General features: G+C 49.6%; 1 pseudogene and 1 gene segment (V, D, J or C); one reads left to right on the top strand and one right to left on the bottom strand.

Annotated features, from left to right (window-relative positions):
* Positions 1-892: 892 nt before the first annotated feature.
* On the bottom strand, positions 893-17082 carry LOC119964991 (annotated as a pseudogene).
* Positions 15507-26918, top strand: part of LOC119964992 — a 24068-nt gene continuing 12656 nt past the window's right edge. The window contains 1 exon segment of the C gene segment in view: positions 15507-15695. Coding sequence covers positions 15644-15695 — 52 coding nt within the window.

Raw genomic sequence — 26918 nt, 5'->3', positions numbered from 1 at the left:
AAGGAAGTGATCAGTGATGGTCTTATCTGTGATTGAAACTATGGGAGTAGTGAAACCTTGTGAGATGGTCAGGTCAAGGGGGAGGTGGGGAATATGGGTTGGAGAATTGTGATTGTGATGATTTAATCCCAGGAACTTTCAGTTTCTTTTCTGATTTGAATCTTGTAAACTCAGAGATTCCAAATAAAACTGATCATTTAAAAATGATTGATAAATGTCTTTGAATCCAATCTTCTGCTGATGTGTCATTGAATGACAGGCCAACCAACCAATCATGACAATTACTTGCTGAAATGCAGCCAATCAGCTGATGGGGAGGAGGGATATTTCCAAAGCACACACGAGACACAGACTGAATATTCTTAATGTTTATTACCTTTTACAGATTTACATTGTCAGAAGAAAGACTTGAATAAACAGCCCAGCCAGAGGAAGCTGGAGTAATTCACAGGGAGAATGGAGGTTTTTTAAATACTTGCTGAGATTTTCTCAATGAGAATCCTGTCCCTTTAAACTAAACCTTAAATTGTAACTACAGGGTGAGCAGGAAGGAGGTCTGGTTTCCTGAAGCAGAGATTTCAGCGTCTTAGAGAGGTTTTACTTGGCATCATGATTCTGCACTGTCCCATCAAACACTCCCAGGACAGGTACAGCACAACATTAGGTACAGAGTAAAGTTCCCTCTACACTGTCCCATCAAACACCCCCAGGGCAGATACCGCATGGAGTTAGATACAGAGTACAGCTCCTTCTGTACTCCTTCAGTAATGTGCCTTAACCCCTGCCCCTCAGAAGTGTCTCAGACCCAGTCCCGAGAAGGAAGAGAGTTGTACGTCAGTGCTGACAATGACCTTTGCCCTCCCAGCTCACCCCTGTTCTATTTAAAGTTGTGTCTCCTCTGTGGACTGTCTCTGACACTCTACACACATTCTGATCTCCTGATGCTCTTGCTGAGGGCAGAGGAGAGGCTCACGTGGGTGAGGGCACAGGAGAAGCGGGCGTTGGACTCCCAGGCAGAGCCAGAGAGGGTCAGCAGGCTGCTGACACTGTAGGTGTTGTCCGAAGCTCGCAGGTAGTTGCTGGTCTGAACCCCGTCCGAAATGGCTGCACCATCCTTCTTCCACTCCACCACCACCTCATCGGGATAGAAGTGATTGGCAAGGCACATTAGGGTGGCAGTGCCCTTAGTCTTGACCTCCTCCTGGGAGGGGGGCAGCAGGATCAGTGTGGGTTGTGAATTCTCACGGGCTGGAAGAGAAAAGAAGGAATTTTAATCCTGGTGTATTTATGAATCGCGTGTACATTGTGAATTTTTTTCTATATTTTGTCTGGTGAATATACAGCAGAATAAGTCAGTATAAATTTCAAAAGTGAAAATCTTCCTGACTAACCTGACTGAATATTGTGAGGAGGTAACAGAGTGAGTAGACAATGGGAATGTAGTCAATGCGGGGCATCAGTTTCCCACCACGTTGTGCCCGGCTCTGCAGTGGGCACAATGTGGGCATAGCAGGAGAGCCCCAAATCGAGATCTGGTGGGCGGGAAGTCTCAGGTGAGTTATCTGACTCATGGCACCCAGCGTGAGCTGGATCATGGCCTCGCTGGCTGTGATCCATGTAATGATCGAGATCGCGGCTTCCTTTCTGAATGACCTGTGAGGAGCCGATCCTGCTGCCGAGCTCAGTTTCCCAGTGCCGGAGAAATTTTGAAGTGTCGCCCTGACGGGAGAAACTCCCCTAGGTCCCAGAACGTGGCTGAGTGCTACTGGAATAGTGGTCTCCATCTTGGCACTGCAGCCGTCATTAAACACGGCGTCAAACACACCCAAAACCAGACTTAGGCATTTTCCCAGGGAATCGTGACCATAATTTACCTCGATTTTCAAAAGGCATTTGATAAGGTGCCCCAAAACAGACTAATGAATGAATCAGAGAATATTGAGTTAGAGGAAATGTGATGGTATGGATTGCTCGCGGTCTTCAAAACAGAAAGCGGAGATGGGAGTAAAGGGTGGTTATTCAGAGTGACAACGTGGGGAGTGGTGTTTCGTGCATATTTATGTGTTCTGTGTTCTCAGTATTTCTTTTTTTAAATAAATTTAGAGTACCCAATTCATTTTTTCCAATTAAGGGGCAATTTAGCATAGCCAATCCACCTACCTTGCACATCTTTGGGTTGTGGGGGCGAAATCCACGCAAAGACGGGGAGAATGTGCAAACTCCACACGGACAGTGACCCAGAGCCGGGATCGAACCTGGGACCTTGGCGCCGTGAGACTGCAGTGCTACCACTGCGCCACCGTGCTGCCCTGTTCTCAATATTTCTGTGTGCTCTGTGTATATTTGTGTACTCAGTGTATATTTATATGTTCTGTGTATATTTATGTGCTGTGTATATTGGTGTGCTCTGTGTATATTTGTGCGTTCTGTGTATATTTGTGTACCCTGTGTATATTTGTGTGATCTGTGTATATTTGTGTGTATATTTGTGTGTTGTGTGTATATTTGTATGTTCTTAGTATTTCTGTGTACTCAATGTATATTTATATGTTCTGTGAATATTTATGTGTTCTGTGCATATTTGTGTGCTCTGTGTATATTTGTGTGTACTCCTTGTATATTTGTGTATTCTCTGTGTATATTTGTGTGCTCTGTGTATATTTGTGTGCTCAGTGTATATTTGTATGCTCCGTGTATATTTGTGTGCTCTGTGTATATCTGTGTGCTCTGTGTATATTTGTGTGCTCTGTATATTTGTGTGTTCTGTGTATATTTGTGTGCTCTGTATATTTGCGTGCTCTGTATATTTGTGTTTTGTGCATATTTGTGTGCTCTGTACAGATGTGTGCTCTGTATATTTCTGTTTTGTGCATATTTGTGTGCTCTGTATATTTGTGTGTTCTGTGTATATTTGTGTGCTCTGTGTATATTTGTGTGCTCTGTATATTTGCGTGCTCTGTATATTTGTGTTTTATGCATATTTGTGTGCTCTGTACAGATGTGTGCTCTGTATATTTCTGTTTTGTGCATATTTGTGTGCTCTGTATATTTGTGTGTTCTGTGTATATTTGTGTGCTCTGTGTATATTTGTGTTCTGGCTATATTTTCCAAGATTTTCCAGCCTGGCCATGGTATGACTCGCTGCACGGGATTCGACAGTCCAGTGACTTTCAGCAGGACCTGGATGGTGGGTTGGGCTGGAATCTGACCAGTCCCCCTATTAATATAGCCAGGACACCTTATGCTTTATTAACTGCTCTCAAATTGTAAAAGGTAAAGCCGCCACAGTCCCCGATGTCCACAGACTGCTTTCCCCTTTGAGGGGGAGAACTGACTGGCGGTAATTTACCCTGACCATTACCGCACTTGAGGCAAGGTTGAGAAGGCGCGGCCTTCATGAATGACCTCAGCCAGTACGGCAATCTTCAATTACTTTTCTTCTTTTTTTAAAAAATAATTTTTATTGAAAAATTTTGAATTTATACAACAATAACGCACCACAGTAAAATACCAAAAATAACAATAATATTAACAATCACAAACATTCGCCCCACCTCCATGAACAACACAGCATTTTAACAGCAATGCAAATTAGCACAATATAAAGTAACAGAGTAGACACTACAATAAGGAACCCCCCCCCCCCCCCCCTCCCCCCCCCCGGGTTGCTGCTGCTATTGACCAAGTTACCTATCTTTGAGCCAGAAAGTCCAGAAAAGGCTGCCATCGTTTATAGAGCCCTTGTATTGATCCTCTCAGGGCAAATTTGACCCTTTCCAATTTTATAAATCCCACCATGTCACTGATCCAGGTCTCCACACTTGGGGGCCTCGCATCTTTCCACTGCATCAAGACTACTAGGGACGCAAAGGCCAGGACACCGGCCTCTTCGCCTCCTGCACTCCCGGCTCTACCGCAACTCCAAAATTCGCGAGTCCCCACCCTGGTTTGACCCTGGATCCAACCACCCTCGACACCGTCCCCGCCACCCCCTTCCAGAATTCTTCCAGTGCTGGGCATGCCCAGAACATATGGGCGTGGTTCGCTGGACTCCCCGAACATCTGGTGCACCTGTCCTCACCCCCAAAGAACCTACTCATCCTAGTCCCGGACATGTGGGCCCGGTGCAGCACCTTAAATTGGATGAGACTAAGCCTCGCACATGAGGAGGAAGAGTTGACTCTCTCCAAGGCATCCGCCCAAGTCCCGTCCTCTATCTGCTCCCCAAGTTCCTCCTCCCATTTAGCCTTCAGCTCCTCCACTGACAACTCCTCCACCTCCTGCATTACCTTATAGATGTCAGACACCTTCCCCTCTCCGACCCACACCCCCGAAAGCACTCTGTCCATTATCCCCCGCGACGGCAGCAGAGGGAATCCCTCTACCTGTCGCCTAGCAAACGCCTTTGCCTGCAAGTATCTGAACATGTTCCCTTGGGGAAGGCCAAATTTATCTTCCAGATCCCCCAGGCCTGCAAACCTCCCGCCAATAAACAGGTCCCTCAATTTGCTGATGCCCGCCCTTTGCCACCCCCTAAATCCCCCATCCTTGTTCCCCGGGATGAACCGATGGTTGCCACCCAGTGGAGCCTCCATCGAGCCCCCTGCTTCCCCCCGATGCCGTCTCCACTGTCCCCAGATTCTTAGGGTCGCCGCCACCACCGGGCTCATGGTAAACCTCTTAGGGGAGAGCGGCAACGGTGCCGTTACCATGGCACCCAGGCTCGTACCTCTACATGACGCCATCTCCATTCTTTTCCACGCCGCCCCTCCCCCTCCATCACCCATTTACGCACCATTGACACATTGGCTGCCCAATAGTACCCCAGAAGGTTGGGCAGCGCCAGCCCGCCTCTATCCGTCCTTCGCTCCAGGAACACCCTCTTCGCTCTCTGAGTCCCATGTGCCCACACAAAGCTCAAAATACTGCTGGTCACTCTCCTAAAGAAGGCCCTGGGGATAAAGATGGGCAGGCACTGAATAAGGAACAAGAACATCGGAAGCACCGTCATTTTGACGAACTGCACCCTCCCCGCCAATTATAATGGCAGCATGTCCCACCTCTTGAACTCCTCCTCCATCTGATCTACAAGTCTGGTGAAGTTATGCTTGTGAAGAGTCCCCCAGTCCCTGGCCACCTGCACCCCCAGGTACCTAAAACTCTCCCCTGCCCGCCTAAGCGGGAGCCTACCAATTCTTTCCTCCTGGTCTCCAGGGTGCACCACAAACACCTCGCTCTTGCCTAAATTTAATTTATAACCTGAAAAGGTCCCAAACTCAGCCAGCAACTCCATCACTCCCGGCATCCCTCCCACCGGGTCCGCCACATACAGTAACAGGTCATCGGCATACGACACCCTATGTTCCTCTCCACCTCGCACCAAGCCTCTCCACCTCTCTGAATCCCTCAACGCCATCGCCAGAGGCTCGATTGCCAGTGCAAACAACAAGGGGGACAGGGGGCAACCCTGTCTGGTCCCTCGGTAAAGCCGGAAGTACTCCGACCTCCTCCTATTCGTGGCCACGCACGCCATTGGGGCCTCATATAGCAGCCTTACCCATCTAATGAACCCTTCACCAAATCCAAACCTCCCCAACACCTCCCATAGGTACCCCCACTCCACTCTATCGAAGGCCTTCTCCGCATCCAGCGCCACCACTATCTCTGCCTCCCCCTCAATCGCCGGCATCATGATGACATTCAACAATCTCCGCACATTCGTGTTCAGCTGCCTTCCCTTCACGAAGCCTGTCTGGTCCTTGTGCACAACCCCTGGCACACAGTCCTCTATCCTGATAGAGGACCTTAGCATCCACGTTGAGGAGAGATATGGGCCTGTATGAACCACACTGCTGGGGGTCCTTATCCCTCTTTAAAATTAACGAGATCAGCGCCCGCGACATCGTCGGGGGCAAAGTCCCCCCTTCCCACGCTTCATTGAGTGTCCGCACCAGCAAGGGGCCCACTAGGCCCACAAACTTTTTATAAAATTCCACCGGGAACCCATCCGGCCCCGGTGCCTTCCTTGACTGCATCTGCCCGATCCCCTTAACTAGCTCCTCCAGCTCAATCGGCGCACCCAACCCCTCCACCTTCTACTCCTGCACCTTCGGGAAAGAAAGCCCGTCAAGGAACCTCTCCATTCCCCTCCTCTTCCCCGTTGGCTCCAACTGGTACAGTTCCCCGTAAAAGTCCTTGAAGACCTCATTCACCTCTACCCCCTTCTGCACCACATTCCCACTCTTGTCTCTCACTCCAGCAATTTCCTTAGCCGCATCCCGCTTGCGGAGCTGATGAGCCAGCATCCTACTCACCTTTTCACCATGTTCGTACACTGCCCCTTGTGCCTTCCTCCACTGTGCCTCTGCCTTTCTAGTGGTCAGCAAATCAAATTTAGCCTGTAGGCTGCGCCTCTCCCCCAACAGTCCCTCCTCTGGTGCCTCTGCATACCTCCTGTCCACCTCCAGCATCTTTCCTACCAGTCTATCCCTCTCACTCCTCTCGCTCCTCTCCCTGTGTGCCCGGATGGATATCAGATCCCCACGAATCACTGCCTTCAGGGCTTCCCAGACCATCCCCACCTGAACCTCCCCCGTATCATTCACCTCGAGGTACCCCTCAATACTTGCCCGGACCCTCCTACACACCTCCTCCTCCGCCAACAACCCCACATCCAACCGCCACAACGGACGTTGGTCCCGCACCTCCCCCATCTCCAACTCTATCCATTGCGGAGCGTGGTCGGAGATTGCAATGGCCGAATACTCGGCCTCCTCCACTCTCGGAATCAGTCCCCTACTCACCACGAAGAAATCTATCCAAGAGTAGACCGTATGTACGTGGGAGAAGAAAGAGTACTCGCGTGCCCTCGGCCTCACAAACCTCCATGGATCCACCCCACCCATCTGATCCATAAACCCTCTCAGTACCTTGGCCGCCGCCGGCCTCCTACCCGTCCTAGAGCTGGACCGATCCAGTGAAGGATCCAACACCGTATTAAAGTCCCCCCCCCCATGATCAGACCTCCCACCTCCAGACCCGGGACCCGTCCCAACATACGCCTCATAAAGCCCGCATCGTCCCAATTTGGGGCATACACACTAGCCAGTACCACCTTCTCTCCTTGTAGCCTGCCCCTAACCATAACATACCTACCCCCCTTATCCGCCACCACCTCCGATGCCTCAAACAACACATTTTTCCCCACCAGAATCGCCACTCCCCGGTTCTTCACATCCAACCCAGAGTGGAAAACCTGCCTCACCCATCCCTTCCTCAGGCGGACCTGTTCCGCCACCTTCAGGTGGGTCTCCTGAAGCATTGCCACATCTACCTTTAGCCCCTTCAGGTGAGCCAGTACCCTCGACCGCTTCACCGGCCCATTCAACCCTCTCGCATTCCAGGTGACCAACCGGATCAGAGGGCGTCCCGCCCCCCTCCCCCGTTTTCAATTACTTTTCTATATTAATTCAAGCGATATGGGTGTCACAGGCTGTTTCAGCATTTAATGTCTGTCCTTAATTTCCCCTTGAGAAGGTGGTGGTGAGCTGCATTCCTGAACCATTGTAGGTACACCCACAGTGCAGTTAGGGAGGGAGTTTGAGGATTTTTGACCCAGTGACAGTGAAGGAACAGCAATAATTTTCCAAGTCAGGGTGGTGAGTGATTTGGAGGGGAGCCTCCAGGTGGTGGTGTTCTCAGGTATCTGCTGCTCTTGTCCTTCTAGATGGTATTGGTTCTGGGTTTATAAGGTGCTGTCTGAGGAGCCTTGGTGAGTTCCTGCAGTGCATCTTTAAGATGGTACACATGGCTGCCACTGTTCGTTGGTGGTAGAGGGAGTGAATGTTTGTGAAATGGGTGCCAATCAAGTGGTTGCTTTGTCCTGGATGGTGTTGAGCTTCTTGAGTGTTGTTGGAACTGCATTCATCCAGGCAAATGGAGAGTATTCCATCACACTCCTGACTTAGGCCTCTCTGACCTGCCCTGGTAGCCACAGCATTTCTATGGCTAGTCCAGTTCAGTTTCTGATCAATGGTAACCCCCAGGATATTGATTGTGGGGACTCAGTGATGGTAATGCCATTGAATGTCAAGGGGCGGTCGTTAGACTCTTTTTTGTTTGAGATGGTTGGCATGAATGTTACTTGCCACTTGTCAGCCCAAGCTGGATATTGTCCAGGTTTTGCTGCATTTGAACATGGACTGCTTCATTATCTGAGGAGTCGTGAATGGTGCTGAACATTGTGCAGTCATCCGCAAACATCCCCACTTCTGACCTTGTAGCTGGAAGGAAGGTCATTGATGAAGCAGCTGAAGATGGTTTGGCACAGGACACTATCCTGAGGAACCCGTGCAATGATTGTCCTGGAGCTGAGATGATTGACCTCCAACAACCACAATCCTTTGTGCTGGTTAAACACCAACCAGCAGAGAGTTGTCTCCCGATTCCCATTGACTCCAGTTTTCCTTGGTTCTTGATGCCACGTTAATGGCAGTAACATTCTCTTCATATGTGCACATATACACCCATTTCCTCTACATCTGCACCCCCTATATAATTGTAACCTTTATTTTGTATTGTCTATTCATGCTCTTCTTACCCCGAGGGTGGTGGGGGGCGGGCTCTCTCTGTTACAGGGACTCCTGTGGGGGGGGGGGGGGGACTCTATTATAGGGGTTCCTGGGGTGGTCTCCCTATCGCAGGTTTCCTTATGGGGGGGGGGGGGGTGGCTTTGCGGGGTTCTGATAGAGATGGGGTGGACATGTAATGCATTGTGGGTGCGGAGGGTGGCCAGGATTTTGCAAAATAATGCATGGCAAGGAATACGAGGGATTCCGGAGGGAATCCCCCTGTCGGGACCCCATTTTGAGCGGGCAGCCTGATAACAAAGTCTCATGGCCAGCCACCCTCCACCTCGCATCACAAGTCAGCACCCAGCTCCCGATTTCCTGGGTGCCCCTCCACCAAGTACAGGGGTTAACAAGACCTGCCTCTCCCCCTCCCCCAGGACTCCTTAACTAGGGAGTCACCCCCAGGGCCCCCATTAATAGGGAGAACCTCAGGGAGCCCCTTAATAGGGAGACCCCCTTAATAGGGAGACCCGCAAGGGACCCCCTTCATAGAGAGACCCCCTCAGGGACCCCCTTAATAGGGAGACCCCCCCAGGGAACACATGCAGCTGCACGGTAGCACAGTGGTAGGGCAGCATGGTACCACAATGGTTAGCACAGTTGCTTCACAGTTCCAAGTCCCAGGTTTGATTCCCAACTTGGGTCACTGCCTGTGCCGAGTCTGCACGTTCTCCCCGTGTCTGCGTGGGTTTTCTCCGGGTGCTCCGGTTTCCTCCCACAGTCCAAAGATGTGCAGGTGAGGTGGATTGGCCATGATAAATTGCCCTTAGTGTCCAAAACGTTTGGGTGGGGTTACTGGGTTAGGGTGGAGATGTGGGCTTGGGTAGGGTTCTCTTTCCAAGGGCTGGTGCAGACTCAATGGGCCGAATAGCCTCCTGCACTTTAAATTCTATGAATAAGGAGATCCCCAGGAGCCTGCTTAATAGGGAGACCCTCTTAATATGGAGACCCTCTTAAAAGGATGACCCCCAAGGGAACCCCCTTAATAGGGAGACCTGCAAGGCACCTCCTTTATACGGTGACCCCTCAGGGACCCCCTTAATAGGGAGACCCCCCAGGGAACACATGAATAGGGAGACCCCTCAGGGACCCCCTCAATAGTGAGGCCCCCAGGTACCCCCTAACCCGAGACCCCTTATCCAGAGGGACCCCTTAACTAGATGGACCCCTTAACCAAAGCCCACCCCACCCCTCAGGGTCCTCATAACTACAGGGAGCAGCGCCATGGACCCCCTGACTAAAGAGAAATAAGTGCATTTAATCAAGTGTGTTATTTCAGTGCATTTACCAGTCTTTGATGTGGTTGATGTTTGTGAACATTGGGGTTTCAGCACTTAGAGTGACTCATCCATGAAGGGAGATGAATGAATCAAGGCTGCAGTTGTTTTGTGAAAGCTGTCAATCGCAGGTAACTACTTGAAATGAATGAATGGTTTGCAGCTAATTGATCTGAGGGGTTTAAACACAGGTCACAGCTTTTCCCCTTCCAGAGGATGTAGGAGTGCCGAAGAATAGGGTGCCTGGCCTGCTAAATGGATGCAGATGGATCATTATGGCCCATTTGCATTTATTTACATCCTCCCGCTGGCGTGCGGGCGCAAATCTCGACCCCGCTGCCAGTGGGGTGGTCAGAGCATCAGGTTTCTATCATCGCCTGGAGGCGCCCGGTGCCAATCCTGATTTTTAGGCATCGGGGACCACGCTACCATGCCAGCGGTGGAGAATACAGACCACTGTTGAGTGATCTGGGTATCTCTGCATCGAGGAACAAGAAGAAATTAGGAAGGCCAATGGAATGTAGGTCTTCATTCCAATGCTACAGCAGTACAGCCCATTGGGAAAATCATACCTGGACTATTGGGAACAGTGTTGCTCTCCTTATTTACTTGCATTGGATGCAGTTCAGAGAAGGTTCTCTTGGCTGATTCCTTTGATGAAGGGGTTGTCTTGTGAGGAAAGGTTGAGCAGATTAGGTTTGTACTCGTGGAAGTAGAACCAGCTCGGCACCATCTTCACAAGAGCAATCGGGGATGGGATATAAATGCTGGTCTAGCCAGTGAAGCCCACCTCCCTTAATGAAAAATAATCAACAAGGATACTGTGGGAGTTCCCAGTTTTCAAACAGAAAAGAAAGATGTGTGTTTATATTGTGTATTTCACACATTAGAATCTCCTAAAGACATTTACTGATAATGGAGGACTTGGCTGACAACACTCACTGTTATAATGTCGGAAATGTGACAACCATAAGACATAGGAGCAGAATTAGGCCACTTGGCCCATCGAGTCTGCTCCGCCATTCAATCATGGCTGATATTTTTCTCATCCCCATTCTCCTGTCTTCTTCCCATAACCCGTGATCCCCTTCTTGGTCAAAAACCTATCTATCTCTGTTTTAAAGACACTCAGTGATTTGGCCTCCACAACCTTCTGCGGGCAAAGAGTTCCACAGATTCACCAACCTCTGGCTGAAGAAATTCCTCCTCATCTCTGTTTTAAAGGATTGTCCCTTTAGTCTGAGATTGTGTCCTACAAGTGGAAACAGCCTCTCCATGTCCACTCTATCCAGGCCTCGCTGTGTCCTGTTAGTTTCAATAAGATTCGCCCCTTATCCTTCTAAACTCCAACGAGTACAAACCCAGAGTCCTCAGCCATTCCTCATATGACAAGCTCTTCATTCCAGGGAACATTCTTGTGAACCTCCTCTGGACCCTTTCCACATCCTTCCTTAGATACGGGGCCCAAAACTGCTCACAATACTCCAAATGGGGTCTGACCAGAGCCTTATACAGCCTCAGAAGTACATCCCTGGTCTTGTATTCTAGCCCTCTCGACATGAATGCTAACATTGCATTTGCCTTCCTAACTGCCAACTGAACCTGCATGTTAACCTTAAGAGAATCATGAACAAGGACTCCCAAATCCCTTTGTGCTTCTGATTTCCTCAGCATCTCCCCATTTAGAAAATAGTCTATGCCTCCATTTCTCCTTCCAAGTGCACAACTTCACACTTTTCCACATTGTATTCCATCTGCCACTTCTTTGCCCACTCTCCTAGCCTGTCCAACCAGTTCTGCAGCCCCCTTGCTTCCTCAATACTACCTGCCCCTCTACAGATCATCTGTATCATCTGCAAGCTTAGCAACAGTGCCTTCAGTTCCTTCCTCCAGATCATTAATGTATATTGTGAATGGTTGTGGTCCCAGCACAGACCCCTGAGGTACACCACGAGTCACCAGCTGCCATCCTGAAAAGGACCCCTTTATCCTCACTCTCTGCCTTCCGCCAGTCAGCCAATCCTCTATCCATGCCAGGATCATACTCTTAACACCATGGGCTCTTAACTTATTTAACAGTTTCTTATGCAGCACCTTGTTAAAGGCCTTCTGGAAATCTAAATAAATCACATCCACTGGTTCTCCTTTGTCTAACTTCCTTCTTCCTTAAAGAACTTGAACAGATTTGTTAGACATGACCTCCACTTGATGAAGCCATGCTAACTCAGTCCTATTTTATCATGCGCTTCCAAGTATTCCACGATCTCATCTTTAATAATGAAGTCCAAAATCTTACCAATGACCGAAGTCAGGCTAACCTGCCTATAATTTCCTGTCTTGTGCCTCTCTCCCTTTTTAGACAGTGGTGTTACATTAGCCACTTTCCAGTCCTCTGGGACCCTTCCTGCCTCCAGTGATTCCTGAAAGATCATCACCAATGTGTATGTCACAACATTGTAGTACATCCCCAAATTACTTTCAGATATATTGAACTTTATTAAGGGAAACATGTGTTTGTAAAATAAATACAAATAAAGACACTGACGTTCATTTTCAAATCCTCTCTGGCCAGAGGTGAGGTGCCAGAGGACTGGAGGACACCTAATGTGTTATCAGGCTGGGGTTGTACTCCTTGGAGCAGAGAAGGCTGAGGAGGGACCTGATTGTGGTGTAAAAGGTTATGAGGTGCGTAGATCGGGTGGAAAGGAAGAAGCTTTTCTCCTTAGTAGAAGAGTCAATAACCAGGGGACATAGATTTAAGGTAGGGACAGGAGGGTTCGAGGGGATTTGAAGAAAACCTTTTTCACCCAGAGGGTGGTGGGAATCTGAAACTCACTGCCTGAAAGGATGGTAGAGACGGGAAACCACACAAGAAGCATTTAGATGAGTAATTGGAACACCATGGCATACAAGGTTTGGACCAAGTGCAAGACAATGGGATTAGAATCATGGAATCAATGAATTTACAGTGCAGGAGGCCATTTGGCCCATCAAGTCTGCATCGGCCCTTGCAATAGCACCCTACTTAAGCCCATGCTTCCACCCTATCCCCATAACCCAGTAACCCCACCTAACCTATGGACACTGAGGGGAAATATATCATGGTCAATCCACCTAACCTGCACACCTTTGGACTATGGAGGAAACCAGAGCACCCGGAGGAAACCCACGCAGACACGGGGAGAATGTGCAAATTCCACACAGACAGTCATCCGAGGCTGGAATTGAAATCGGAACCGTGGAGCTGTGAGGCAGCAGTGCTAACCATTGTGCCACCATGCCCAATAGACAAGTGCTTGATGGTCGGCGCAGACATTTTGGGCTAAAGGGCCTCTTTCTGTGCTGTAAAATTTTATGGACGCAATCTAACCAAAGTGGAACAGAGTCCCGAGACAATGCCAGCGCCGGGAAACACCACGCTGTCTATCGGGACTTTGTTTCAATTCGGGACTTCAGCGGGGAACGTCTTGCCGAGGCCACACCCGTTTCCTGCACTGAGGAGCTTCGTTCGCTGAAACTCCTCAGTGCAGGAAGAGATTGGGACGCCATTTTTAAATGGTGTCCTGATCTCTCGACCCCCTAACATGAGCCCCGAAACCCCCATGCCCCAACTACAAGAGGTCCCCTATAAGGGGTCCTCAGGGCCCCACCTCACCCATGCAGCACCCTGGGCCCAATCCCAGGCATGGGGTTAATGCCAGACTGGCACGCTGACAGTACCCTGTCAGCACCATCTAGACACCTTGGCAGTGCCAGGTTATCAAGGTGGCACTGCTAGGGTGCCAGGCTGGAATGCCCAGCAGTGCCCCGAGGGCAAGTATCTGGGGACCTCCGATCACCTGGGATACTCCCACATGTGCCATTCCATCTGGTTCCCATTTGTAGGGATCAGCACTGAAAGTTGCTCACCCAAGATCTCGAAGGCTAAGGGGTTAGATCCCAGGGCCTTAGATCCAGCGAGTGCATATTAGAGTGAGACTAAAGAGAAAATGCTGGAAAATCTCAGCTGAGCTTTGACAAAAGGTCATCTGGACTTGAAACGTTAGCTCTTTTCTCTCCCTACAGATGCTGCCAGACCTGCTGAGATTTTCCAGCATTTTCTCTTTGGTTTCAGATTCCAGCATTCGCAGTAATTTGCTTTTATTTTAGTGTGAGACTAGCTGTCTTACTCTAATATGCAGATTTGCCAGATCGTGATCCCACCCACAATGGACGGGATTCAGATTGCGGCGTCTCATGAGATCACGTCAGATCTCGTGAGATGTGGCAAGCTGGATAGATTCCGGAAGAGGGTTCTCCCAGCATCTACCGGGTGTGCTGCACTGCCTTTCAAGCGCAACTGGCTGGTAAATCGTGCCCTACATCTCTATGACTGAGCCAAGATGGTCGAGAATTTAAAGTGGCTACCTTCTGGGAAATCCCTTTGTGGATCACACTTGACTGACTAGTCCCGACTGAAGATGGAATGTTGCTCCTGAAAGGTGTCAGGGACTTCATCAAACAGGGTTAGAAACGGAGATAGAAAGGATGCAAAAGAGTGAATTTGACCTCCAGTGGTTAAGGAGACTATGGAGACTGATTTGTCACATCTGAGCAGACATCTAAAACCCATTTCCTGTTGTGTTTTCTCTCAGAATGTGGAAATGGTCTGAGTTCAAAGTAAACTGACTCTGGGGAGAAAGACATGTCTGTTTGTTGGGAAATGGGTTAAATAGCTAAATGCACATTTGGCCTGAGTGCACTGGTGTGTCAGAGTGTGAGTGACACAGAAACAAGAAGGCAACCAAGTCAACCCAGCAAAAGACAAACAGACAAAGGCTCTCTCTCCTGCTGTTGCTGGGAGAAAGTTCAGCAGCCATAACCATCGAAAGAAAATTGGACAGCTATCCAACCACCCTGCAGAACCCATTGTCTCCAAGCTAACTGGTAAACTGTCAAAGCCAGCTCTACCGGAATCATCCAACTTAATGGCTGCAACATTGTGCCGTCCACACACACAGACAAGTCAAAGATGGATTTGTATTTATTTACCTTTTATCTGTACTTTTAACTTTTCATTTCTGGTCAGGATGTGTAACGATTTTATTATTTTCTCGGGTTTTTAGTAACTCATCAACTTATTCAAGAAAGCCTAGTTAAATTGGCTCCTTCTAAAAATTTATTATAGTTGGACTGCTCAAGGTATCCACAGCGAAAGGGATCCATTTTAAATTAAGCTTGTTGCAACCAACTGAAGGTGGGATTGAATAAAGAAGGGGAGCCAACTAATACCTCCTCACCCGGGAGCAAAACAAAATTGGGGTCCCAATCCAGAAGTTAACAAATGAGGAAACCTCGTCTGAAGACTTGTCATAACTTGTACACAGCAAGATCTCACAAACAGCGATGAGATAAATGAGCATTTCTAGTAAAGTTGCTTTGAGGATAAATATCGGACTGTACTCGACCCAAAGAGAAAGTAACTGAGAGTCTCCCCAAAAGCCTGGAACACTGAAGCCACTGGATTGTGAGCCCTGCTGGACCTGTTTGTCATCAGAACTTTGCTAAGAGATAAGCAGGGAGTGGAGAGAGCAGAGTTAAAGCTGGGGGAAGTGGGACTTCGGTGTCTCACTGTGCTGCTGCTGCTGCTGTGATCAGTTATATCAGAGAGTGTGACAGGGAGCCAGAGCTCACATCAAACTCTGCCCGTGTCTGTCACACGCAGACTGACAGGAGTCTAGTGAGTGATTTCACTCCATGGTCCAGGAATGTGAACACAGTCTGCAAACGTCCAGATCTCCTCCACACGGTGGGTAAAAGCTGCTTACTTATATCTTGCTGCTTAAAGGGGGGGAATGGAACTAAAGAAATACAGCTGGGCACCCTGTTCTACACAGTGTTCTTCAATGAACCATTTCATTCACTGCAGCTCCCCACTAACACCTTCAACTATTCAGCATTTGTGTTTGAGAAAGTTTCAGTATTGAAAGGGTTAATAACGGAGGATTGGGGTTTACTTACTCAGTCTGAGCTTGGTTCCTTTACCGAACGTAAGCCACACTGACAGCTTCCAGTGCAGGGGCTGTACAAAAACCTCTGCTCTCTGCTTCACTCACTCACTCTCACCCTCTCTCTGTCTCTCTCTGTGTCTCTCACTCACTCATGTCTTTCTCTCTCACTCTTTCTCACTCTCTGTTTCTCTCAATGTCTCTGTGTTTTGTTGGGAGAGTTTAGAATTCTATCTTTGGATCATAAATCTTTCAGCTGCTCTTCATATGTGGACATGGAGAGTAAGATGGAAACTTGAGGCCTTCAGTGAGCTGTGGACACCACAGGGACTGGAGTGTGTAGTGGACGGTGAGAATCATTTGTACAGTTTCCTTTCTTGTGTTTATTATATAATATAAAACTGTGGGATGTGTCAGTACAGGAGGTGGGATTGTGTGTCTATAATATTTTATATAAACTGTGGGATTTGTCAGTACAGCAGGTGGTGCTGTGTGTATTGAGGTTTTTGTAAGGCCCTATATCACTGTGTATGGGGAAGCTGCTTCCTTGCTGACAGTAATAATCAGCGACATCCTCATTCTGCACATTGCTGATTGTCAGGGTGAATCGTGTTCCAGATCCACTGCCGGTGAATCGTTTGGATGTTCCTGTGAATCGGCCCACTGCATTATAGATCCGCAGAGTGGGTTTTTGACCTTCTCGCTGTTGATACCATTCAACATCACCAGTTGCATCCTAACTGGCCGTACAGGTGATGATGATTGTCTGGCCCATGCTCACTGACAGCACCGGGGGAGACTGGGTCATGATGATGTCTCCACTGATACCTGAGGGGTAATAGAGAAACAGAGTGAAGTAAGAACTGTCACAGAAAGAGCCTGTACAATGAGATATTGTTGGAGACACTGACTGTTCCTCTGCTTTCAGCATTTTCCCTTCAATCACAAGTCAGTAGAATTGGATTGAAATGGAGAGCAGGAAAATATTCAAGGTGGAAGGAGAGAGATTTGTACCTGCGATGCAGAATGCCAGAGGCCAGATCAGCTGGATGGCTGAAATCATGGTGTCTGCTCCTGTCCCTGTGCCTGGTTACTGATAAACTCTCCCTTCACTGGGCTCTGCTTTATAAAGCTGCAGCCTGTGAGAGTCTGACTGCCCGTTCCTCAGTATGTAAATGGTATGAGGCAGAGACACTACGTCAGCACCTTCACTTCCTCTTCCCACTCACTCCAACCCTCACTATCTTCCTCAGACTGTCTCTCTCTCTCTCTCTCTGCCTTGTTCTTCCTGCAATGTTCCATGTTTGCACTCACCCCCTCTCTTTCTCTCCATGTCTCTCTCTATCTTTCCCCTTCACTTTATCTTTCTTTTGTCCCTCTGTCTCCTCCTCTTTCTCTCTCTCCTCCAGAAGAGGGAACAACCACCTGATAGCCACCCGATCAACTCCACTCACAATCTGATATGTCTCAATAAGATCATGTCTCATTCTTCAAAGCTTCAATGGATTTTTTCCCCCTTGTTTTTATTTTCCGTTCCTCTTGTAATAAATACCAACATTCCATTTCCCTTCCTGATCACTTGCTGGATCTGCAGACTAACGTTTTGTGATTCATGTACCAGGACACCCAGATTCCTCTGTAGCAGCCAGTTCCTCAATCTCTCTCCATTTAAATACTTTACTGCTTTTCTATTCTTCCTGCCAAAGTGGACAAGTTCACATTTACCCACGTTATACTCCAAAATGTAGGGTAGTGCCCATTTGTGTGTGGGGGATGACATTGGCCATGGGTGGGTGGGGGGGGGGGGGGGGGGGGGGGACGACCCACAAGCTGACTTTGAGATTGGGGCATCCTTTCCAGGGAACTCAGGCTCGATCTCTGAGTTCAGCTCCCCAGTGATGAGAATAATTCTAAGTGTGAGGTAAACCGGTGAAAAACTCTCCAGAGCCCAAAAGGGTGACTAAGTATGGTTAGATAGCGGTGGGAACTCGCCGACAGAGGCAGGTGGAAACTCCCAACAAAACCCGCCACAAATGACACTTAGAGACATTTCTGTTAAAATGCGCCCATAGATTGTGAATAGTTGAGGCTCCAGCATTGATCCCTGTGACACTCCACTAGTTGTTACAGTTTGCCAAGCTGAAAAAGGCCCATTTATCCCCTCTCTCTGCTTCCTGTTAACTAACCAATCCATTATCACAGCGGTTAACACAGTTGCTTCACAGCGCCAGGGTCCCGATTTCGATTCACGGCTTGGGTCACTGTCTGTGTGGAGTCTGCACATTCTCCCCCTGTCTGCATGGGTTTCCTCCGGGTGTTCCGGTTTCCTCCCACAAGTCTCAAAAGACGTGCTTGTTATGTGAATTGGACATTCTGAATCCATGTACCCGAACAGGGATTTTCACAGTAACTTAATTGCAGTGTTAATGTAAGCCTACCTGTGACATTAATAAAGATTATTATTATTATCCATGCCAAGATGTTACCCCATACACCATGAGATCGTATCTTGTGTAGTAACATTTGATGTGGCACCTTATCAAATACCTTTTGGAATTCCGTGTTCTTTACATCTACAGGTTCCCCTTTATCCATCTTGTGACTTCTCCAAAGATGGACAATCACACATTTATAACATAAAGAAACTGCTGCACATCAACTGTTCTGTCCATATCCCACTATACCCTCCAATAGGGACCAGCAAACATGGGCCTCCTTTCCACTGGACCCTCCAAATGGGACCAGTAAACAAGGGACTCCTTCCCACTGGACCTTTCAATAGGGACCAGTAAACATGGGCCTCCTTCCCACTGGACCCTCCAATAGGGACCAGTAAACATGGGTTCCTTCCCACTGACCCTCCAATAGGGACCAGTAAACATGGGCCTCCTTCCCACTGGACCCTCCAACAGGGACCAGTAAACATAGGCCTCCTTCCCACTGGACCATCCAATAGGACCAGTAAACATGGGCTTCCTTCCCACTGGACCAGTAAACATGGGCTTCTTTCCAACTGGACCCTCCAATAGGGACCAGTAAACATGGGACTCCTTCCCACTGGACCCTCCACCAGTAAACATAGGCCTCCTTCCCACTGGACCCTCCAATAGGGACCAGTAAACATGGGACTCCTTCCCACTGGACCCTCCAATAGGGACCAGTAAACATGGGACTCCTTCCTACTGGACCCTCCAATACGGACCAGTAAACATGAGCTTCCTTCCCACTGGACCCCCTGGTCCTCCAGGAGCTGAGTTTCAGGCTCCGCATCCTGTCCACCACAGAGGCTTCTTATTTCCATCTCCATAACATTGTCCGTCTCTACACTACATCAGCCCCTTGCGCACAGAAACCCTTATCCCGGCTTGTCCTGCCTCCTAACTCCATTATTCCAATGTTGTCTCCTGGCTTCCTTCATCCACGCTTCATAATCTCCAACTTGTCCCAAATCCAGTGGGTCCAGACCCTGTCTCACAAAGTGCCATTCCAGCACTCCCCCTGACCTCACTGACCTGTTAACCCTGACCTCATTGACCTGTTAACCCTGAGCTGTTACCCCTGACCTGGCTGACCTACAACTCCTGACCTCATTGATCTGTTACCCCTGACCACTGAACTGTTAATCCTGATGTTGCTGACCTAAACCTCTGACCTCACTGACCTCCAGTTCCCTCCATGGCCTCACTCCTCCCTACCTCTGTGTCCTGCTGCAGATTCACATTCCCTCCCTCACCCTTCCATCCTCTGACTCTGGTCTCCTGCCCATCGCTACTTCCTTCATCCCACCATTGACAGCAGAGCCTTCAGATGCTGAGGCCCTGCATGGAGTTTGCACTTTCTCCCTGTCTCTGCATGGTTTCCTCCGGGTGCTCTGGTTTCCTCCCACAATCCAAAAATGCGCATGTTAGGTGGATTAGCCATGATAAATTGCCCCTTAGTATCCAAATATGTGCAGGTTAGATGGGGTTATAGGGTGGGGGGCCTGCCTCATTGGTTTCTCTTTCAGAGGGTTGATGCAGATCCGATGGGCTAAATGGCCTCCTTCTGTACTGTAGGAACTCTATGGTTCTATGCTCTCTGAACTCTCACCCTTAATCCTTCCCCCTTTCCAGGTCTCTCTCTCCTCCATCAAACTCCATCCGTTCACCCAATCCTTTGATCAATTGTCCTAAAGTCTCCCCATCCCCTCCTCCATTCCCCTTATTGTTGATCTGTGAAACATATTGGGATGTTTTGTACATATTTTTAAAAATATTTTTATTGAGAGAAGAATTTTACGTATAACAGAGCACATAACATCAACATGAAGTAGAGAGCACAGAGTCTCGTTCTATGTGGATGACCTACTCTTCTAGATCTCGAACCTGCAAAACAGCAAGGAGGGAATCATGGCGCTCCTGAAAGAGTTTGGCACCTTCTCGGGCTACAGACTCAATCTGACCAAAAGTGAGATCTTCCCGGTGAACCCGCAAGGGGGAGGGGCAGAGCTGGATGGATTGCCATTTAAACAAGCCCGACACAGATTCCGCTACCTGGGGATCCAAATTTACCATGACTGGACACGGACCCATAAATGGAACCTGCAGAGGTGGGACATGCACCCACTCTCCCAAGCAGGGAGAATGCAAACGATCAAGATGAACATATTGCCCAGGTTCCTCTTCCTGTTCAGATCCATACCGATCTACATCCCTAAGGCCCCATCTCTAAAACCCCCGAGAAATCCCGAATCCCCCGAAAGGTCCTGCAGAGAACCGGGGGGGGGGGGGGGGGGGGGGGGGGGGAAGCGGCTGGCCTTCCCAAACATGCAATATTACCACTGGGCGGCAATCGCAGAGAGGGTAAAGGGATAAAGAAGCCAGAAGCCGAGTGGGTGTGAATCAAGGAGTGCTGTGGCACAGGATCCTTCCCCCGAAGACTGGCCATGGCTACGCTCCCATCCACACCGTGCAAATACTCAACGAGCCCAGTGGTGGTAGCAACACTCCGGTCGTGGAACCAACCACGGCAGCTCTTCAGATTAACCGAAATGTCCATCTGCAACAACCATAAGTTCACTCTGGTGACAATGGGCGCCGCCTTCAAATGGTGGTGACAGGACAGGGGGACACTGACAGTTAGGGACTTCTACGCAGACAACAGACTGACAACACTACAGGAACTAACAGACGTTCCAGCTGACCGGGGGTGGGGGGTTGCTAGCTCAGACATGCAGGTAAATTTCTTAAGTAAGGAAACAAAAACATATCCACGACCCCCGCAACGATCGCTGTTGGAGGACGGACTTATCGGACGTGGACATCTTAGGGAGGGGGAACCGTGGCGACCTGTATGGGCAACTAATAGGAAGGGCAGGTAGACCACTGGACGAGACAAGGGAAAAGTGAAGGAAGACCTAGGGTTTGAAATAGGGTGGGGACTTTGGAGCGAAGCACTGCACAGGGTCAATTCCCCCCCCCCCCCCCCCCCCCCCCCTCCCCGCATGCACAAGACTTAGCTTAAAGCAGCTGAAAGTGGTGCACAGAGCCCACTTAACCAGAAGAGGGAAGACCAATACGAACGGTGCCAAGGGAGCCCGGCCAACCACGCCCACATGATCTGGTCTTACCCCAGACTAGTAGGGTACTGGACAGCCTTCTTTGTGGCAATGTCCAAGGTTGTGGTGATGAGGGTGGAGCCATGCCCGAGAGTGGCGGTCTTCGGGGTATCAGACCAGCCAGATTTCTTCATGGGGAGGAGGGCTGACACCCTTGCCTTTCCCTCCCTGATCACCAGCCCGAGAATCCTGCTTGCTTGGCGATCAGCACCACCACCCAAAACTGCAGACTGGCTGTCCAACCTATCGGAATTTCTCCAGGTAGAGAAAATTAAATTTGCCATCCGGGGGTCGGAAAAGAGATTCCACAAAACGTGTGGGGAGCATTCACCCAGTTGTTCCAAGATTGTTTGTTGCCAACAGCCAATAAGACAGAGGAAGGGAGATGGAAGCCATGGTACAATAATGAATGCAAACAAAAGAGGGTGGGGGGGGGGGGGGGGGGGGGGGGGTGAGATTTGGGGATATAAACAGGCATTGAGCCCAACCACGCCCAGCACATTACATCATACATGGTTCACACTAACCAATCAGGAACTGGATATAAGAACTGATGAGAGCACGCCTGAGGACTAGAAGGGGAGGGGGTCAGGAAAAGGGGGAGAGGGAAGGAGGGAGGGAGGGGGTCCAGCTAGAAATAAACGTCGATTGGAGAACGTAAAGCAAGAAGCTGTAACTTTTGTAAATAACGAAAGACAACTGATGTAAATAATGGAAGATGACCGATGTATATATTTTTGTTTTCAATGTATGTTCACACCATTGTTCTGTATAATATCAAAAAATCCTTAATAAAAACGTTTTAAAAAATCAACATGAAAACAAACAAAAAGGATACTTACAGAGTGCAATGTTAGGGGAAATGAAGGAACAGAGCAGGGAGCAAGGACAAAACCGACCGATGCCAACGGGAGACCCAAGAGCTCTTGTAGAGCAGATATCTAACTGTGTTCCCTTGAGATAGAGCCTACGTACAGGTGTTGGAGCCCCTGTTTGTGAGCCCCTGGCGATCGGCTGCCACCGCTGCGTAGCTTTGCCCCCCCGTTATAGTTTCCCCCTGGCACTGAACTGTACTGGGAATGGATCGGGTGGGCTTGTTTGGCGTTGGCCTGCCGTGATTAGGACTCACCGTTGTGGTCAGTTCTTGCCCTTTGTCCCTTCTGTTGTGTTCTGTGTTATAACCGTGGTAATGATTTACACAGAACATCTAGTTCTTTAACTAGAAAAAATGATTTATTAACAAACACATGGTAAGATAATTAACAGACTATAATAGAGACGATGGCTACTAAATGCATTCAGTGAATCCTCCCGGAGCTACTCGAAGTGCGACTATCCTCTTGTACGACTTACTACCAACTGGTGGGCGTCGCAAGTCACATGGTAGATCTCTATCGCCACCAGCTGATTAGAGGTCACATTGGTAACTATATACAGGCATATCACCACACCTTCCAGGTCTGGGGAGCAGTAGGTCGCCAGGGTCGCCACATCCAAGCACCAGGAGGAGTTGATGAGGAGGCAAACCCCTCCACCCTTCGCTTTGCCTGAAGATGCCGTGCGGTCCGCCCGGTGAATAGAGAAGCCTTCAGGTTGTATGGCACATACCTTATACCTTGCTCTTTTGGCTCCTTTAAATTCAGCTGTACTTGGCCAGGACTGCCCCAATGTCTTGATAGACACGGACTCAGTGCCCTTCCCACATGCAGGACTGCGTAGTCTGTGCCCCGTTCAGGATCCGTTCCTTGTCCTGGAACTGCTGGAGATGCCGATAATTAGGCTTCGATGGAGCGACCTGTCGACTATGTCCACTTTGGGGCTTGGGGAAGCTTTCATCCCCGACCAGCTTACCCTGCATCCGTGCCACGTAGCCTGTTGGGTTTCTGCCCTCGGTGCCCTCCGGTAGCTCCACAATCCTGAGGTTCTGACAGCGAGACATGTTCTCTTGGTCCTCCACCTTCCACTTGAGCGCTCCCTGGGCTCGCTTCCAGCGGGTCGATTGGTCTCCTTGGTCGGTGGCTGCCTTCTCGAGAACTCGCACCCGTCGTCACCAGCGCCTCTTTGAAGGTGTCCGCAACCGCTGACTTTACCGTTGCCATGATTTCTTTCTTTATGGTGTCTGTGTATTTTAGGATCTCCTGTGTTGGGAGCTCCATCCATTGTCCTATTGGTGAGTAAATTGGTGTTTGTCTCGGCGGCATTCCTCTCTCTCCCATGACTTTCTCTGCCTCACTCCCCCTGTCTGCAGCTTCATCCTTCCTTTCCCGGCTCTTGCTGCCCTCTTTATCTTTTCGGCCCCTTTGCATGTTTGCGGGCATACCTTGGGCCTGTGGTGCTTTTGGGGGAGGGTGGGAAGGGTTTTATTTGGCTCAGAGGCCAATCTTCAGGTCTAAAGTAATTAATCTGAAGTTTAGAGGATAGACACCTTTCCTGTGACTGCCCAGCACACCCGCACCCCCGGAAGTCAGAGGTTTTATACATTACGGCACAAGATAAATTCAGGTTGTGCGGGGAATTTTGGTTGGGGACAGAATTGGACAAAGTGGTGATGGTTCCTGTTGTCAAATATCCTGGCGACAGGGTCCAGACTTCCACACACAGAATAGAGAAGAGGCTGAGGCTACACTTTGAAAAATGTATTCATTCATGTGATGAGGGTGTCACTGGCTGGATCAGCATTTATTGCCCATCCTTAATTGCCCCTGAAGAAGTGGTGGTGAGCTGCCTTCACTGAGCACTGAGTCCATGTGGTGTAGGTACACCCACTGTGCTGTTAAGGAGGGAGGTTCAGGATTTTGACCCAGGATGATGTGATTTGAGTCACACAAGGAAACCTCCAGGTGGTGGTGTTTCAATATATCTGCTGCTCCTGTGCTACTAGATGGTAGTGGTTATGGGTTTGGAAGGTGCTGTCGAAGGAACCTTGGTGAGTTACTGCAGTGCATCTTGTAGATGGTACATAAGGCTGCCACTGTGCGTCTGCGGGGTAGGGAGTGAATGTTTAAACTGGTGGATAGGATGTTAATCAAGCAGCTGTTTTGTCCTGGATGGTGTTGAGCTTCTTGAGTGTTGTTGGAGCTGCGCTCATCCAGGGAAGTGGGAGTATTCCATCCCACTCCTGACTTGTGCCATGTAGATGGTGGACAGGCTTTGGGAGGTCAAGAGGTGAGTTACTCATTGTAGGATTCCTAGCCTTTAACCTGCCCTGGTAGCCACAGTATTAATGTGGCTTGTCCAGTTCAGTTTCTGGTCAATGGTAACCCTCACAATGTTGATTGTGGGGATTCAGCAATGGTAATGCCATTGAATGTCAAAGGGTGGTGGTTAGATCCTCTCTTGTAGGAGATGGTCATTGCGTGGCACTTGTGTGGCGCGATTGTAACTTGCCACTTCTCTGCCAAGGTCCTGCTTCAATATCTGAGGAGTCGTGAATGGTGCTGAACATTGTGCAGTCATCTGCAAACATCCCCACTTCCGACCTTATGATGGAAGGGAGATCATTGATGAAGCAGCTGAAGATGGTTGGATCTAGGACACTACCCTGAGGAACTCCTACAGTGATGTTCCCATTGACTCCAGTTTTGTTTTGGCTCCTTGATGCCAAACTCGGTCAAGGGCAGTCACTCTCACCTCACCTTTGGCATTCAGTGCTTTAGTCCAAGGCTATAATGAGGTCAGGAGCTGAGTGACCCTGGCGGAACCCAAACTGAGCGTCAGTGAGCAGGTCATTGCTGAGTAAGTGCTGTTTGATAGCTGATGATGACTCCTTCCATCACTTTGCTGATGTCCGAGTGTGGACTGATGGGGCGGTAATTGGCTAGGTTGGCTTTGTCCTGTTTTTTGTGTACAGGACACAGCTGGGCAATTTTCCACATTGCTGGGTAGATGCCAGTGTTGTAGCTGTACTTGGCTAGGGGTGTGACAATGTTCTGGAGCACAAATCTTCAGTACTACTGTATTGTTGGGATGTTGTCAGGGCCCATAGCCTTTGCAGTATCCAGTGCCTACAGCCTTTTCCTGATATCACGTGGAATGAATCCAATTGGCTGAAGCCGAGCATCTGTGATGCTGGAGACCTCCAGAGGAGAACAAGATGGATCATTCGCTCGGCCCTTCTGGCTGAAGATTGTTGTGAATGCCTCAGCCTTGTCTTTTGGGCTGAAGTGCTGGGCTCCTCCATCATTGAGGACGGGGATATTTGTGGAGTCCCCTCCTCCAGTGGGGCGTGGGGCAATCTGGCACTGGGGAGGGTGCCCCCACGGTGGCCTGGCCCGTGATCGGGCCCCACCAATCTGCGGGCGGGCCTGTGCCATGGGGGCACTCTTTTCCTACGCGCCGACCATCAGCCTCCGCCATGTTAGACGCGTAGGTGAAACCCCACCCTGTGCATGCGCGGGGTTGACGTCAGCAGCCGCTGACGCTCTCCTGCATGCGCGGACCCGTGCTGGCCGGCGGAGTCTCTTTGGCCCCGGCTGGCGTGGCGCCAAAGGCCTTCCATGCCAGCCTGCCGGGCGCCAACCACTCCGCACCCTTAAAAGTGCAGGCCTAGCCGCTCAAGTTGCGGAGGATTCTGCACCTTTGGGGCGGCCCGACGATGGAGTGGTTCACAGCCACTCCGTCCCGCCAAGTAGGGGAAAATCCCGCCCATGGGATCAGGAGGAGGCCATTCAGCCCCTCGAGCCTGTCCCACCATTCAATTAGATCATGGTCAATCTGAATCTTAACTCCATTTCTCCAGCTTGCTCCATGACCCTCAATAACCTTGTGTAAGAAAACCCCATCAAGCTCAGTTTGAACATTTTGAATTGACTTCAACAGCTTTTTTTCAGTGAGAAAGTTCCAGATTTCCACAAGTCTTCAAGTGAAGAAATGTTTGCTGACATCAGTCCTGATCGGCCCAGCTGGAGTTTGAAGATTCGGTGTCCTTGTTCCCGGTCCGTTCACCAGAGGACTTTGTTTCTCTCCGCTCAGAATTCTCCGTTGCTGTTCCCTGCCTGACCACCAGGGGGCATCGTTTATCTCCGCTCAGAATTCTCCGTTGCTATTCCCGACTCCTCCACCAGAGGGCATCGTTTCTCTCCGCTCAGAATTCTCCGTTGCTGTTCCCGGCTCCTCCACCAGAGGGCACCGTTTGTTTCCGCTCAGAATTCTACGTTGCTGTTCCCGGCTCCTCCACAAGAGGGCACCGTTTGTCTCTGCTCAGAATTCTACGTTGCTGTTCCCGGCTCCTCCACCAGAGGGCACCGTTTGTCTCCGCTCAGAATTCTACGTTGCTGTTCCCGGCTCCTCCACCAGAGGGCACCGTTTATCTCCGCTCAGAATTCTACGTTGCTGTTCCCAGCCAATTGTACAGAATCTGATCTCCCGCTGCCTGTGTGACTTTGGGGGCGTCTCACAGGCAGCACGGACATTCCGTTTTGCTGGATTT

This window comes from Scyliorhinus canicula, chromosome 4 (assembly GCF_902713615.1).
Source record: "Scyliorhinus canicula chromosome 4, sScyCan1.1, whole genome shotgun sequence".
Classification (NCBI taxonomy): domain Eukaryota; kingdom Metazoa; phylum Chordata; class Chondrichthyes; order Carcharhiniformes; family Scyliorhinidae; genus Scyliorhinus; species Scyliorhinus canicula.
The sequence above is the reverse complement of the archived record's forward strand: the minus strand, read 5'-3'. Positions and strand labels throughout refer to the sequence as shown.